General features: G+C 47.2%; 1 protein-coding gene across 1 annotated transcript in view; it reads right to left on the bottom strand.

Moving 5' to 3' along the window:
* timm23a (translocase of inner mitochondrial membrane 23 homolog a (yeast)) overlaps positions 1–15,444 on the bottom strand; it is a 55,113-nt gene extending 39,669 nt beyond the window's left edge. The window contains exon 1 of the mRNA XM_085970276.1: positions 15,200–15,444. Coding sequence (XP_085826402.1) covers positions 15,200–15,332 — 133 coding nt within the window. The 5' untranslated portion in view covers positions 15,333–15,444. The remainder of the gene's footprint in view (positions 1–15,199) is intronic.
* Positions 15,445–16,238: the final 794 nt, after the last annotated feature.

Genomic DNA, 16,238 nt, shown 5'->3' with positions numbered 1-16,238 from the left:
AATACACCTAGTAGTATAATGGCACCTCTATTATTTCTTAACTCTAACCAAATAGATTCTGTCCTTGACCCCTCCAGGACATCCTCTCTCTCCAGCACTGTAATTCGCCTTAGCCAATACTGCCACCCCACCTCCTTTCTTTCCTTCCCTATCTTTCCTGAACACCTTATATCCAGGAATATTTAAAACCCAATCCTGCCTTTTTTTAAGCCAGGTCTCCGTTATCGCTGATGTAAGAAAAAGGAGGCTTACCATCAAGTAACTTTAAAGTAAGCTTTAAGTAACTTATAAACACACTATATACAAGAGAGGTCTTTACCATGCCTCTGGTAGAAGCCTCTTACAATACTGAACAGACCAGTATTTATACCAGTCCAACAGGAAGTGACACATGACAGGAAGTGAGGTATGTACACAGTTCATAGTTCACAGGAAGTGATGACATAACTTCCCGGAAGTTGTTATTTTTATCACAATCGCCACATCATATTCCCGTGTGGTTATTTGCGCCTGCAGCTCACCAACTTTTTTTTTTTAAACCATGCTTCGTGCATTCACACACATGCACTGTAAACCTATCTTTGACCTTTCATTCTCTCTCAAACTGACCACATCCAATACCGCACTATTTCTTACTCTAGTGCTATCTGTCTCTCCCCATCCTTTGTGCACTTCCCTTCTCCTTTCTAATGCTACATCCTAATGCCCATCCCCCAGCCAAATTAGTTTAAACCCTCCCCAACAGCACGAGCAAACCCCCCCCACGAGGGACTGGGAATAGGTCAGGACCAAGCATCATCCTGGAACAGCAGGTGTGAGGGAAGAGAAAAGAATAATCATTTTAACGAGAAACAGCTCTGTCAATTCTCATCTCAGCACCATTTCATATCAGATCAGTAGGAATAGGTTATTTGCTGCAAAAGCTATTTGAGTAAAGCATCATTAGAGTTACACTCGATACGCTTTAACAGCCAGCCGACCCAGCAGGGACAAAGATGTCACCGTATTATACTGCTGTGCCATACCGTATTTGAAACGGTAGGCAGGTGGCAGGCACAGCACCGAATGGACACTTTCTTCTGCATTGTGGGAGGTTGCACAGTCAAGTTCAGATGGGGCAGCTGCAACACTTAGGGTTGTCACCCATGCGATGCGATTGACACTCGCGCCACTGTTTACATGTTGCACTTTGAGTTTCCTAGATAGTTCAGCGGAAGCATAAACCACCTCTATTCGAGATAAGCACTTCAGAATTTTGTGATGATGATTATGAAGCAGTATGCTGCAAAAAGCAGCTCCCTCCCTGGACTGGCTGATTTGTGCATTTAGAAATCAGGAGTTTTACTAGAATGTGTGTTCAGTGTACAGGTAGAGGCAACAGTACTGAAAATGGACGACAGCAAATCAGTGGTCACTGGGAACACAGAAAGGCTTGACAAAATTAAACAGTGACGCACAGATTTCCAGAGACCAATCCGCATCAGTAACTTTGGCTCAGTAACAACAGCTAACTGTGTGCGTAATTCTCCATACAATAGATGGCTTCCGAGCAATAACATTTAGGAGCCAGTCAAGATGGCATACTTTAGCATTACAGGAAACTCTCTTTTAACCGGCACCTAAATAACCAGCAATCTCTGTTAACCGGCAAAATTCAGGTAAGTTTTACTTCATATTAGTGGCCGTTCCTGGATCTGTGGCTGTGTAACTGGGGTTCGTGCACCTGTTGCTAAGTAACAGGCACGCTTGGTCTGTGGCGGGAGTTCCTGCACATGTTGCTAAGCAACAGGGAAGCTTGGATTTGTTGCTGTGTACGGAGCTCTCGTACCTTTTAAACTATACCTCTCTGTAATCCGGACTTTCTGATAAACCGGCACCACGCCGGTCCCGTTGGTGGCGGATAATAAAGAGTTTCCTGTACCTATCATACATTTACATTGCCAGTTTGATCCCGATTGTAAACCAGTAAAAGTATCCTGCCACTACTGGTGGCAATGCACATCAAGGAAAAGCACCTGGGCTGCAGAAGTGGAGCATGCTTCTTTGGGATTGCATGAAGCAGTTTTCTACTTGCCAGCCGATACAGACCTTCCATAGCCACTGGTGTACGCACGCCAGGCACTTACATATTTTCAGTCCCAAAATGACTGCGATACAAACATGCTGTAAGTCTCCTCGGTCTTGGGACGCAGTGTAGCATCGTACAACACAGGAGGCCATTCGGCCCATCGTGCCTGCTCTTTGAAAGGGCTATCCAATTAGTCCCCCACTCCCCTGCTCTTTCCCCCTAGCCCTGCAATCTTTTCCTTCAAGTATTTATCCAAGTCCCTTTTGAAAGCTGCTATTGAATCTGCTTCCACCGCCCTTTCAGGCAGTGCTTTCCAGATCACAACAACTTGCTGGGTGATCATCATCTTTTAACTTAGATTTTGGTTGTTCTGGATGAAATGGTGAAGTGGAGTTGGCTTTACACAGGAAGCAACGATCCTCAACTTATGTCTTACCCATAATTACAAAAAGTGTTCATTGCAACTCAAGTGGTGAAAATAAGCACAGTGAGAGGTTAGAGAGAAAGATAAAAAAGGTTTAGCTGCATTGGTTCCACCGTTACCATTTCAAAAGTATTTTCACCATAGAAAAAGCTTTAGGATCAGGCTAAATGCTGAAACTTAGCCAAAGTTCCTTGTGGGCCAGCAGGATAAATTCATGCTGTATTTTCTACTTGATAAAAGAAAAAATTGCTCGGTCAATGACACAGTACATAATGTGGGGTAGTATTGAGCCAGTCAGGAGCAGGAAGATACCAGATTCGATCCCCAGGCTATGCCAAGTTTACCAATCGCAATCAGGGTGGCACTGGGATTCTATAATGGCCCCTCAGTGTCTCTGAGCTCAGGAAGAGAAAGAAAAATCAGCCCAATCAATTACAGGAAACTCTTATCTGGCACAGACGGGACCGGCGTGGTGCCGGTTTATCAAAAAGTCCGGATTACAGAGAAGTATAGTAAAAGGTACGAGAGCTCCGTACACAGCAACAAAGCCAGGCTTCCCTGTTGCTTAGCAACAGATGCAGGAACCCCAGTTACACAGCCACAGATCCAGGAACAGCCACTAATATGAAGTAAAACTTACCTGAACCTACTCCTGAATTTTGCCGGTTAATAGAGATTTCCGGTTATTTAGGTGCCGGTAAATCGAGTTTCCTGTACCAGGAACCCATTCTGGAAAGTGCACACGACGTGTGATCACAGCCCATCCCATGGTACAATAGCCTGTCAACATCCATCGCCTACGCTCACACAAAGAACAGCCACTCAGATAGATGGCTCAGTCACCACCATTTACCATAGTGTAATTTACCCTATGTGTCGCCAGCAGAGCAAAATAGTTCAGCTTCAAGTCAAAACTATGGCGACTAGGGCGCAAGGCCCCAGAACCCAGGGAATTGTACCTTTATTGGCAGGAGAAACTGAGCAAGACGTTAATTGGTCTGCGCTATGCTTTTGGTTCTTTTCTAACGTTATTACCCCTGATTATTTTGGCTGTCATAGGCGAGTCCTGACTAATGTTCCCGCTAAGCTGCACGGAAACGCGGTCGTGCAGTGTTCTGGAGGTCCCGCACAGGTCGCTCACTAGATTTTATATGGAAGAAACCGTGCATGCGTGAAAATTTGAATGGGTCACACAGCCGGTTAAAGGGATCACGCACGAAGAAAAAAAAAAAAAAAACAGGAAACATTGGTCCTGACTCCTCATACTGTCGAGAGAGGCTATCCTTACCTCAAGGTCGAGGTAAGCTTTAGGTAATGTACTCGAGGAAATAACCAGAAATTCCTGTCTGCAAGTTATCTTGTGCAGTCACAAGATCTCACTGCAGTATTTTAAAGCGACACGTCAAACCTCATTTTCAGTTTAAAATACCAGGTGAATTTATTTTACAAAAGTAAGCAGTCATATACTGTAGATATTTACTGACAGTTCCACCAAACTCGTCACTCAAACAATATTAAAATGACTACCAAGTGCATATCTGTCCTGGTGGTTTGTAGTTAACACACACACACGGAGGGGGAGAGAGAGAGAGAGAGAGACAGAATCCTCAAGAACTGGCCTTGTGTGTTTTTCTCAAAATACAGCAGTGCTGCCAACTCAAGGACATAACCATGGTAACATTCCTCACAGACAATATTTTACTCCACTTCGGCAGAGTGAAATGCCTTTAGACTCTGACAGTACCGCATTCACATAACTGTTAAGTAAGTGTACATCACGTTGCTACTGCAGTTTAAAATTCCTCCAGCTTCATGTGGGCAAAGCTAAAGCCCTCCTCTTCTGCTCCGGCATACTTTTACACACCTCAAGCATCAACTCCATCTCCCTCGCTGGCTGTCACCTCAGGCTAAGTCCACAGCAGCGGAACCTTGGTGTGTCGCGCGACCTAAGTTTCTCCTGTCACATCCAATCGCTCACCAAGACTTCTTGCTTTCCCTTAGACACCTTGGAACATTTTTTGCGTTAAAGGTATAAATGCAAGTTACTGTTCTGCAACCAGGCCATCTCTGCCCCACACCTCTGAAAACTGAATGCACTCTTTAATCACCTTTCCTAGTCAGCCTCTCCACTTCAGCCATTGATAAGCTATCAAGTCACACAAAATGGTGCGGCTAGTGGCCTCAAGTACTAAGGCCCATCCTCCCATCGTCTTCATTCTCATTAAGCTCCACTGGCTCTCCATGCCAAACTTTGAACCTAGGCCTCCCTTTCAAACCCTTCCACTACCTCATTCCTGCCTGCCACTGTGATCCCCTCCAATCTTAAGCCCTTGTCTGGATCCTCTAACACACTCCTCACTCCCTTCACTGCATTACTGGCTGGCCCTTCAGCCTCCTTCCCTTTAGACCGGTGATTTCCCAAACTGGAATCCGCAGAATAACGCAAGCACCGAGCAGGGCCAGCCTTACTGGACATTTGGCGGCCGCACTCCACCAAGCCCGCCTCCGGCTGCCGCTCATTCGCTTAAGTAGGCAGGAGCAGAGTGCGGCCGCCACGCGTGCAGCGCAGAGTGGGCTGGCTCTCTCACCTAGGAGGGGAGCACACATGGAGGAGCGCTGAGAGCGGCACCAAGATCAGCAGGTAGACCCACAGTTACCAAGGCTGAAGTGTCATAGAAACATAGAAGATAGGAGCAGGAGTAGGCCATTCGGCCCCTCGAGCCTGTTCCACCATTTAATGAGATCATGGCTGATCATCCAAATTCAGTACCCTGTCCCTGTTTTCTCCCCATATCCCTTGATCCCTTTAACCTTAAGAAATATATCTAACTCCTTCTTAAATATATTAAAAAAGTTGGCCTCAACTGCCTTCTGTGGTAGAGAATTCCACAGGTTCACCACTCTCTGGGTGAAGAAATTCCTCCTCATCTCTGTCCTAAATGGCTTACCCCTTATCCTTAGACTGTGACCCCTGGTTCTGGACTCCCCCGCCATCCGGAACATCCTTCCTGCATCTAGTCCTGTTAGAATTTTATAAGTTTCAATGAGATCCCCTCTCATTCTTCTAAACTCTACCGAATACAAGCCCAATCGACCCAATCTCTCTTCATACGTCATTCCTGCCATACCAGCTATCAGTCTGGTGAATCTTCGTTGCACTCCCTCCATGGCAAGAACATCCTTCCTCAGATAAGGAGACCAAAACTGCACACAATACTCAAGCTGTGGTCTCACCAAAGCCCTGTACAACTGCAGCAAGACATCCTTGCTCCTGTACTCGAACCCCCTCGCTATGAAGGCCAACATACCATTTGTCGTCTTAACCGCCTGCTGCACCTGCATGCTTACCTTCAGCGACTGGTGCACAAGGACACCCAGGTCTCGTTGCACTTCCCCTTCTCCCAATCTATTGCCGTTCAGATAATAATCTATCTTCCTGTTTTTGCCACCAAAGTGGATAACCTCGCATTTATCCACATTATACTGCATCTGCCCAGTCACCCAACCTGTCCAAATCATACTGGAGTTTCTCTGCATCCTCCTCACAGCACACACGCCCAGCCAGCTTTGTGTCATCTGCAAACTTGGAGATATTACATCTAGTTCCCTCGTCTAGATCATGAATATATGTTGTGAATAGCTGGGGTCCAAGGATCGATCCCTGTGGTACCCCACTAGTCACTGCCTGACGCTCGGAAAAAGACCCGTTTATTCCAACTCTTTGCTTCCTGTCTGCCAACCAGTTCTCTATCCAAGTCAGTACCTTACCCCCAATCCCATGTGCTTTAACTTTGCACGCCAATCTCTTATGCTAGACCTTATCGAAAGCCTTCTGAAAGTCCAAATACACCACATCCACTGGTTCGCCCTTATCTATTCTACCAGTCACATCCTCAAAAAATTCCAGTCTAGATTTTTGTGTTCAAGTCTCTGGAGTGGGACTTGAACGCACAACCTTCTGACTCAGACGAGACTGCTACCACTTAGCCACGGCAGTAATCATTTACAGTACTGATGGCCAGTCACCTCACTCACTATTAGCGAGATTCATCACATTATGTAAGTTCATATACAAAATAACCATGGCCAAACTTAGTACCTGTTTTTAGAACCTCAAAAAGGTAATAATCGCTGGATTGTTACCTGAGCCATGCGCAAATTGGCATAGGGCCAAACAGATTAGAGGTTTAAATGCGTGGCTCAAAGAGTGGTGTGGGAGGAAGGGGTTTCAGTTCATGGGGCACTGGCACCAGTACAGGTAGACTATCCTTTATCCGCACTTCTGAAAACCTCTAAAAACCGAAAGTTTTTTCGTGGAGTAAGTCGTGCGCACGACATGACCCGAGTGGCGCCAAACATGACAGGAGTGGTCTGGGAGCTCTGCCTTTCCCTATGAGCAGGGCAGAGGGTCACAGAGTTCCCTCCTGGGTAGGAGATTGCAGGCCGAGCCGGGCAGTGTGAAGGAGGTACCAGGAGAGTGAATCCAACAATACAGCGGCCCGTCCGATAGTCTTTTCTTCTTCCACCCACCCCCCCCCCCCCCCCCCCCGACTTGCAGGCCAGCTTAGTGTAGGAGTCAGCCGATATCCGGCTTTCCCACAACTGGCGGCGTCAGTCAAGCCCCAGACCCCCACTAAGTCAAGGAATTCAGATACGGAGCAGGGGGAGCCGGAAACCTCGATCTAACGGCAGAAATCAGCAGCCGTTTTGTTAGGTTTTTTTTCTTCCCCTAGCATTTTTTTTTTATTTTTTATTAAAACAGTCAGGCTGTGGAAAGAGTCTCTGTAGCTTAGCAACAGCTTCAGAGACACTTCCAAGGCAGGGCCCAAGTGTTTACAAGCTGTTACTAAGCAACAGTGTTTGTTGTCAGATACGGAGATGAAAACCTTCTGAAATCCGAAAAATTCCAAAAACCGAAACACAGCTGGTCCCAAGGTTTTCGGATAAAGGATAGTCTACCTGTACTGGGGAAAGAGGGAGCTGTTCCGTTGGGACAGACTCCACTTAAACTGGGCTTGGACCAGTGTCCTGGAGAACTGAATAACTAGGGCAGTAGACAGGGTTTTAAACTAATGAAGGGGGGGTAGGAGGATTCAGGAAAGAGTCAATTTAAAAGCAGAAGGAGAAAAGTCACGGCTCTAGAGCAGAGTAGAGATTTGAGTAAAAATAAGCAGAGTGGGTCAGGAAGGGACAGAAAGAGTAACAAAGGTACTGTAATGAGGCATCAGTGACTACGGTGACATCAGGGAAAAATAGAAATGTCAAAGCAAAAGGCACTGTATCTGAATGTGCGAAGCATTCGCAACAAAATAGATGAATTAATAGCACAGATAGAAATTTAAATTGGCTGTTAGATCAAACCTTTGTGGAGACGTGGTTGCAATGTGGCCAAGGTTGGGAACTAAATATTCCAGGATACTTAACTTTTAGAAGAGATAGGCAAAATGGAAAAGGAGGAGGGGTAGTCCTGATAATAAAGGATGGGATAAAGACAGTAGAGAGAAAGGATCTTAGCTCCGAAAATCAAGAAGTAGAATCAGTTTGGGTGGAGCTAAGAAACAGCAAGGGGCAGAAAACATTGGTAGGAGTTGTTTATAGGCCCCAAAACAGTAGCTGCAATGTAGGGCAGAGTATAAATCAGGAAATTAAAGGCACATGTAACAAGGGTAATACAGTGATCATGGGGGACTTTAATCTACATATAGACTGGGCAAACCAGATTTGCAGTAATAGTGCGGAGGACGAATTAATGGAGTGTATGCAACAAAGTTTTCTAGATCAATATGTTGAGGAACCAACTAGGGAACAGGTTCTTTTAGATCTAGTATTGTGCAACGAGAGAGAGTTAATTAATAACCTTGTAGTAAAGGGGCCTTTAGGGAAGAGTGGCCATAATTTGATAGAATTTTATATTGAGTTTGAAAGTGATTTAGTTAAATCCAAAACTAGGGTCTTAAGTCTAAACAAAGCAAACTACGTACGTATTGAGGGGCAAGTTGGCTAAGGTAGATTGGAAAACTACATTAAAAGGTATGACAGTAGAGAAGCAATGGCTAGCATTTGAAGAATTAATACATAATTTACAACATACATTCCTTTAAGGCACAAAAACGCCACAGAAAAAGTGGTCCAACCGTGGCTAACAAGAGAAGTTAAAGATAGTATTAGATCAAAGGAAGAGGCTTATAATGTTGCCACTGATGCGCAGTTTGGGTTCCGCCAAGACCACTCGGCTCCCGACCTCATTACAGCCTTGGTCCAAACATGGACAAAGGAGCTGAATTCCAGAGGTGAGGTGAGAGTGACTGCCCTTGACATCAAGGCAGCATTTGACCGAGTGTGGCATCAAGGAGCCCTAGTAAAACTGAAGTCAATGGGAATCAGTGGGAAAACACTCCATTGGCTGGAGTCATACCTAGCACAATCATCACAGCCCCAGGATATCGCTGCAGGAGTTCCTCAGGTCAGTGTCCTAGGCCCAACCAGCTTCATCAATGACCTTCCCTCAAACATAAGGTCAGAAATGGGGATGTTCACCGATGACTGCACATTGTCAGCGCCATTCACAACTCCTCAGATAATGAAGCAGTCCACGCCCGCATGCAACAAGACCTGGACAACGTTGAGGCTTGAGCTGATAAGTGGCAGGTAACATTTGCACCACAAAAAGTGCCAGGCAATGCCTATCTCCAACAAGCGAGAGTCTAACCACCTCCCCTTGACATTCAAGGGCATTACCATCACCAAATCCCCCACCATCAACATCCTGGGGGTCACCATTGACCAGAAACTTAACTCGACTAGCCACATAAATACAGTAGCAACAAGAGCAGGTCAGAGGCTAGGTATTCTGCGGTGAGTGTCTCACCTCCTGACTCCCCAAAGCCTTTCCACCATCTACAAGGCACAAGTAAGGAGTGTGATGGAATACTCTTCACTTGCCTGGATGAGTGCAGCTCCAACAACACCCAAGAAACTCCACACCATCCAGGACAAAGCAGTTCATTTGATTGGCACCCCATCCACCACCTTCAACATTCACTCCCTCCACCACTGGCGCACCGTGGCTGCAGTGTGTACCATCTACAAAATGCACTGCAGCAACTCGCCAAGGCTTCTTTGGCAGCACCTCCCAAACCCGCGACCTCTTCCACCTAGAAGGACAAGAGCAGCAGACGCATGGGAACACCACCACCTCCAAGTTCCCCTCCAAGTCACACACCATCCTGACTTAGAAGTATACCACCGATCCTTCATCGTCGCTGGGTCAAAATCCTGGAACTCCCTCCCTAACAGCACTGTAGGTGTGCCTTCACCACACGGACTGCAGCGGTTCAAGGCGGCAGCTCACCACCACCTTCTAAAGGGCAATCAGGATTGGGCAATAAATGCTGGCCTTGCCAGCAACACCCACATCCCATAAAAATGAAGAAAAGAAAGAGTAGCAAGCCTGAGGATTGGGAGGATTTTAGAATTCAGCAAAGGAGGACCAAGAAATTGACAAAGGGAAAATAGAATATGAGTGTAAACTAGCGAGAGACATAAAAACTGACAAAGCTTCTATAGGATGTAAAAAGGAAAAGATTAGTGAAGGTAAATGTGGGTCCCTTACAGGCTGAGACAGGAGAAATTAGAGAGTGGGGAATAAGGAAATGGCAGAGAAATTAAACAAATACTTTGGCTGCGAATTTAATTGAGGTGGTGGGATGGGGGTGGGACAGCTGGTTTCCGGTCCCGCGCCCAGCTGCATCCGCTCTGCAGACATGATTTTACCTTGATTGGCCTTGTTAAGCCGCCCTGCGGGCTTACCGGCCAATTAACAGGAAGCAGGTCTGATGACGTCAACTGATGACGTATCAACCGGTTTCCTTAAAGGGACCGCGTCCACATGGAGTTTGACAGTTGTTCTGTCAGTGTTTGACAGCATGGAGGTGCTGAAAACACTGACAATCACTGCACAAAGGTGAATGCTTGTACCGAGGCTCTCCAATGACTCCCTCCATATGCTTATGGAGGGAGTTACAGCATGCAGGGAAGTTCTTTTCCCTTCCAAGGGTGGAAGAGACCTCCCCAGGACACCAACTTACCTTGCACCTCCACCCAACCCTCTCTATCTACCTTATCACTTCCCCATCTCACTAGCCACCCCTCACACTCACCCTCATCCCACTGCAAGCATACTAACTAACAACACACAAGGGTGGGCACTTGAGAGGTTTAGCCAATATGTCCATGTGAAGTTTCTGGTAATGTGTCGTCATACAGTGAAATCTCTTTTTCCAAAGAGTGCCCCTTATTGGACAGATCTGAGCGTATCTTGAGAAGTGTCTTGCTGAGTTCCAATGATTGTTCAGTCATAACTTCCTCCCCACCCCGCTATAGTGATGTGCATGCATGGAATGGCTTGGACATTAAAGGGATGCTTCACGGTGCTGGTGTGGGATGGCGTCAACCTGGCACATCACGTGGCAGCCAGGGTTTACAGCATCAAGTGAAGAAAATCTGACCATGGGTGATGCTCCCGGCCAGCAATTTTGTCAGGGGCTGATGCCGTGTCCAGTGCAGCATCAAGTGATGGTGGAGAAAGTTGTTGGTGTTGGGGCTGATCGTGGAAGGATTCGGAGGACCATGGTCTGATCGTTTCACTGGCTCCGATGTTGCTGGAATAGATGGCAGCAGCGATCCGTCACTGGTGAGAGGGGTTCTCCCAATGAGGTGGCACTGGACATACAGTTGGATCTAAAAACTTGTAAGCTAAAGAAATCTCTCTATGTATTAAAAATGCAGTAACCAACATTTTCTGTGCTCTGAAACTCACCATCTGCAACATGGCATCCTTGACACCACTTCTGCAGCGGTCAGCTTTTCACAAACATCAGAGCAGACTCAAAATACACCAGGTTGAGCTTGGCATGTTCTCCGACCAGCAGGTCACCAGTGGGGGAGAAGGTAAAATTACAAGTAAACCTCAAAATACTCTTAAATTGGCTCTTAACAAGCCATTTAAGTAGCTGAATTGTCTCCCCCGCCACTTGGTGTCGGGTCAGTTCTGCGCTGACAGACCCGACATTTGGGAGACTTGCGTGGAGGCGGGTTGACAGCGGGTTTCCTACTCGCCATCAATCTTTGCAATTTTGACAGCGGAACCGCCTCAGCGCAATTAAATTTGCGGCCTTTGTATCTGTCTTCACGGACAAAGGTGCAAAGAACTTCACTGAAATAGTGGAGAACCAAGGGTCTAGCAAGAATGAGGAAAAGAAATTAGTATTAGTAAAAAAAAGTACTGGAGAAATTAATGGGGCTGAAAGCCAATAAATCCCCTGGACCTGATGGCCTACATCCTAGGGTTTTGAAAGAGGTGGTTATAGAGATAGTGGATGCATTGGTTGTCATTTTCCAAAATTCCATAGATTCTAGAATGGTTCCCGCGGATTGGAAGGTGGCAAATGTAACCCCACTATTTAAGAAAGGAGGGAAGAGAGAAAACGGGGAACTACAGACCAGTTAGCCTGACATCAGTAGTAGGGAAAATGCGAGAGTCTATTATTGAGGATGTGGTAACAGGGCACTTAGAAAATAATAATAGGATTGGGCAGAGTCAACATGGATTTATGAAAAGGAAATCGTGTTTGACAAATGCGTTAGGGTTTTTTGAGGTTGTAACTAGCAGAATAGATAAGGGGGAACCAGTGGATATGGTGTATTTGGATTTTCAGAAGGCATTCGCTAAGGTGCCACACAGAGGTTATTAAACAACATTAGGGCTCATGGGATTGGGGGTAATATACTAGTATGCATTGAGGATTGGTTAAGGGACAGAAAACAGAGAGTAGGAATAAATGGGTCATTTTCGGGTTGGCAGGCTGTAACTAGTGGGGTACCGCAAGGATCAGTGCTTGGGCCTCAGCTATTCACAATCTACATCAATGATTTGGATGAGGGGACCAAATGTAATATATCCAAGTTTGCTGATGATACAAAGCTGGGTGGGAATGTAAGTTGTGAGGAGGATGCAAGGAGGCTTCAAGGGGATAGACAGGCTAAGTAAGTGGGCAAGAACAGAGCAAATGGAATATAATGTGCTGAAATGTGAAGTTATCCACTTTGGTAGGAAAAATAGAAAAAAAAGAGTATTTTTTAAATGGAGAGAGATTGGGAAATATTGGTGTTCAGAGGGACCTAGGTGTCCTTGTACACAAATCACTGAAAGTTAACATGCAGGTACAGCAAACAATTAGGAAAGCAAATGGTATGTTGGCCTTTATTACAAGAGGATTTGAGTAGAAGGGTAAAGATGTCTTACTGCAATTACATAGGGCCCTGGTGAGACCACACCTGGAGTATTGTGTACAGTTTGGTCTCCTCACCCAAGGAAGGATATACTTGCCATAGAGGGAGTGCAGCAAAGGTTCACCAGACTGATTCCTGGGATGGGGGGATTGTCCTATGAGGACAGATTGAGTAGACTAGGCCTATATTCTCTAGAGTTTAGAAGAATGAGAGGTGATCTCATTGAAACATACAAAATTCTTACAGGGCTTGACAGGGTAGGTGCAGGGAGGATGTTTCCCCTGGCTGGGGAGTCTAGAACCAGGGGTCACAGTCTCAGAATAAGGGGTGCTTCATTTAGGACTGAGATGAGGAGAAATTTCTTCACTCACTCAGAGGGTGGTGAATCATTCTCTACCCCAGAGGGCAGTGGAGGCTCAGGTCGTTGAGTATATTCAAGACAGAGATCAATAGATTTTTGGATATTAAGGGAATCAAGGGATATGCAGATAGTGCAGGAAAGTGGAGTTGAGGTAGAAAATCAGCCATGATCTCATTGAATGGCGGAGCAGGCTCGAGGGGCCAAACGGATACTCTTACTCCTATTTCTTATAACCAATTATTGGATAGAACTAGTTATATGCCAGAATAGGAGGAGCGCAGATATCTCAGGGGAGGGGGGTTGTAGGGCTGGAAGAGGTTAGAGAGATGGGATGAGGAGAGAAATAACAACAGAAAATGCTGGAAACACTCAGCAGGTCAGTCAGCATCGAGGAGAGAGAAACAGAATCAACGTTTTGGGTCGAGGGCCCTTCGTCATAACTGGAAAATGTTAGAGGAGAGATTTTTCGGTATGTCTCCCTTTTTCCTCAACTAAGGATTCCCCTCTACCATGGTTGACATGGCCCTCGACCGTGTCCTTTCCATTTCCTGCACTCACCCCTTCCCCTCCCTCCCAGAACCACGATAGGGTTCTGCTTGTCCTCATCTTTCACCCCACCAGCCACCACATTCAATGGATCATCCTGCGCCATTTCCGCCACCTCCAGCGTGATCCCACCACAAAACACATCTTGCCCTCCCCCCACCCTTTCAGCATTCTGAAGGGACCGCTCCCTCCGCGACACCCTGGTTCACTCCTCCATCACCCCCAACACCCCTTCGACCAGCACCTTTCCCATGCAAACGCAGGAGATGCAGCACCTGCCCTTCTACCTCCTCCCTTCCCACTGTCTAGGGCCCCAAACACTCCTTCCAGGTGAAACAGCGATTTACTTGTACTGTTACAATTTAGTGTACTATATTCACTGCTCACGGTGTGGTCTCCTCTACATTGGGGAGACCAAACGCAGATTGGGTGACCGCTTTGCGGAACACCTCCGTTCAGTCCGCAAGCGTGACCCTGAGCTTTCGGTCGCCTGTCACTTGAATTCTCTGCTCCACTCCCACTCTGACCCCTCCGTCCTTGGCCTCTTACACTGTTCCAACGAAGCTCAATGTAAGCTCGAGGAACAGCACCTCGATTAGGCACTTTACAGCCTTCTGGACTTAACATGGAGTTCAACAATTTCAGACTATAACCTCAGCCCCTATATTTTTTCCCCCTTTTTGTTTTCTCACATGGTAGCTGTTGATGATTCTGCCATCGCATTTCACACCTCATCGTCATCTTTTGTTTCTTAACTTGTCCTATTACCTCTCTGTTTTTGCCTTGCACCATCATCCCTTTTGTCAGTCAATCTCTCCCGCCTTCCAGCCTATCACAGACCTTCCATTTGTTCTTTCCTCCCCTCCCTAAAAAGGCTAAAGGGATCAAGGGATATGGGGAGAAAGCAGGGACAGGGTACTGAGTTTGGATGATCAGCTATGATCTCATTGAATGACAGAGCAGGCTCGAGGGGCCGAATGGCCTACTCCTATCTTCTATGTTTCTATGTAAAATCTCTCATCTCTAACCTTGTCCAGTTCTAACGAAGGGTCCTCCACCTGAAACGTTGACTCTGTTTCTCTCTCTCCTCGATACTACCTGACCTGCTGAGTGTTTCCAGCATTTTCTGTCGATATTTCAGATTTTCCAGCACCTGCAGTATTTGGCTATTGTAGGATGAGGCCAGGTCATGGAGGGATTTGAAAATAAGGATGAGAATTTTAAAACCCAAGAGTTATTCGACCGGGAGCCAATGTAGGTCAGAAACACAGGGGTGAGGGGTGAACGGGACGAGGTGCCAGTGAGGAAACGGGCAGCAGAGTTTCGAATGAGTCGACTTTACGGAGGGTGGAAGATGGGTGGCCCGCCTGGGATCAGTCCCATGCGACTAGTTATAGTTCTTGTACGGAGGACTGGTTCTAACACTATTACTAGTTAGTTGTCCCTTTAACCAGCGACAGTCGCGGGGCCGCGTTCGGCGGTTTGCGGCCTACCCGGGCGCGGTACTCACAGGGGACACGGGAAAGGTCGGGCTGGGAATAATCAGGGAGCGAGCCACCGCCGGCTGCTCCTCCTCCTCCGCCGCCGCCGCCGAAAAGGCCGAAGCCGGCGCGTAAACCTCCACCGGTTCCCGAGTTGTCCATCGCGCTGAAGATTTTAAGTGAAAGGACAAACCGGATCCCGCGCCGCCGCCGCCGCCTCCTGCCGGGCCCACACTCACCGGCCGCTCAAACCCATAGCAACCAGCCACCGCGCGACACTTCACAGCACCGCCGCAACCGCGCTTTACGACGCACGGGGGGGGGGGGGGCACGTGATGCTCACGCTGCCGCCATGATAGTGAGGGCATCAGGTCACGTGACTGCCTTAGCAACCAGCAGCGGACAGTTGTAAACTGCACAAGTCAGTGGATGACAACACAGCGCCCCACCTGCGTTTCCGTTTATTGATTTTAGTTGTAAGAAATATATAATGTTGCTGCATTTTAAACCTGCTATGTGTGTCACCACACGCATTTGCTTTTTAAGCAGGTTCTCGGTGCTTGGGGTCCCTGTCCACGGTGGGCGGACACGTCAAACTCCCAGTCCCGACCCCGAACAACACATTGCAGAGCCATCTCTCTGCACCTCTGGACATTGCACCTCTCTCTCTGGACACTGGACCTCTGGACAGTGCACCTCTCTCTCTGGACCTCTGGACAGTGCACCTCTGGACATTGTGCCTCTCTGGACACTGGACCTCTGGACATTGTGCCTCTCTCTCTGGACACTGGACCTCTGGACATTGCACCTCTGGACATTGTGCCTCTCTCTCTGGACACTGGACCTCTGGACATTGTGCACGTCTCTCTGGACATTGCACATCTGGACATTGTGCCTCTCTCTCTCTGGACACGACCCCTGGACATTGTGCCTCTCTGGACACTGGACCTCTAGACATTGCACCTCTGGACATTGTGCCTCTCTCTCTCTCTGGACATTGTGCCTCTCTCTCTGGACACTGGACCTCTGGACATTGTGCCTCTCTCTCTCGACACTGCACCTCTGGAC

The sequence above is a fragment of the Somniosus microcephalus genome, chromosome 29 (genome assembly GCF_052327205.1).
Source record: "Somniosus microcephalus isolate GS21.2 chromosome 29, FLI_Smic_1.0, whole genome shotgun sequence".
Classification (NCBI taxonomy): domain Eukaryota; kingdom Metazoa; phylum Chordata; class Chondrichthyes; order Squaliformes; family Somniosidae; genus Somniosus; species Somniosus microcephalus.
The sequence above is the reverse complement of the archived record's forward strand: the minus strand, read 5'-3'. Positions and strand labels throughout refer to the sequence as shown.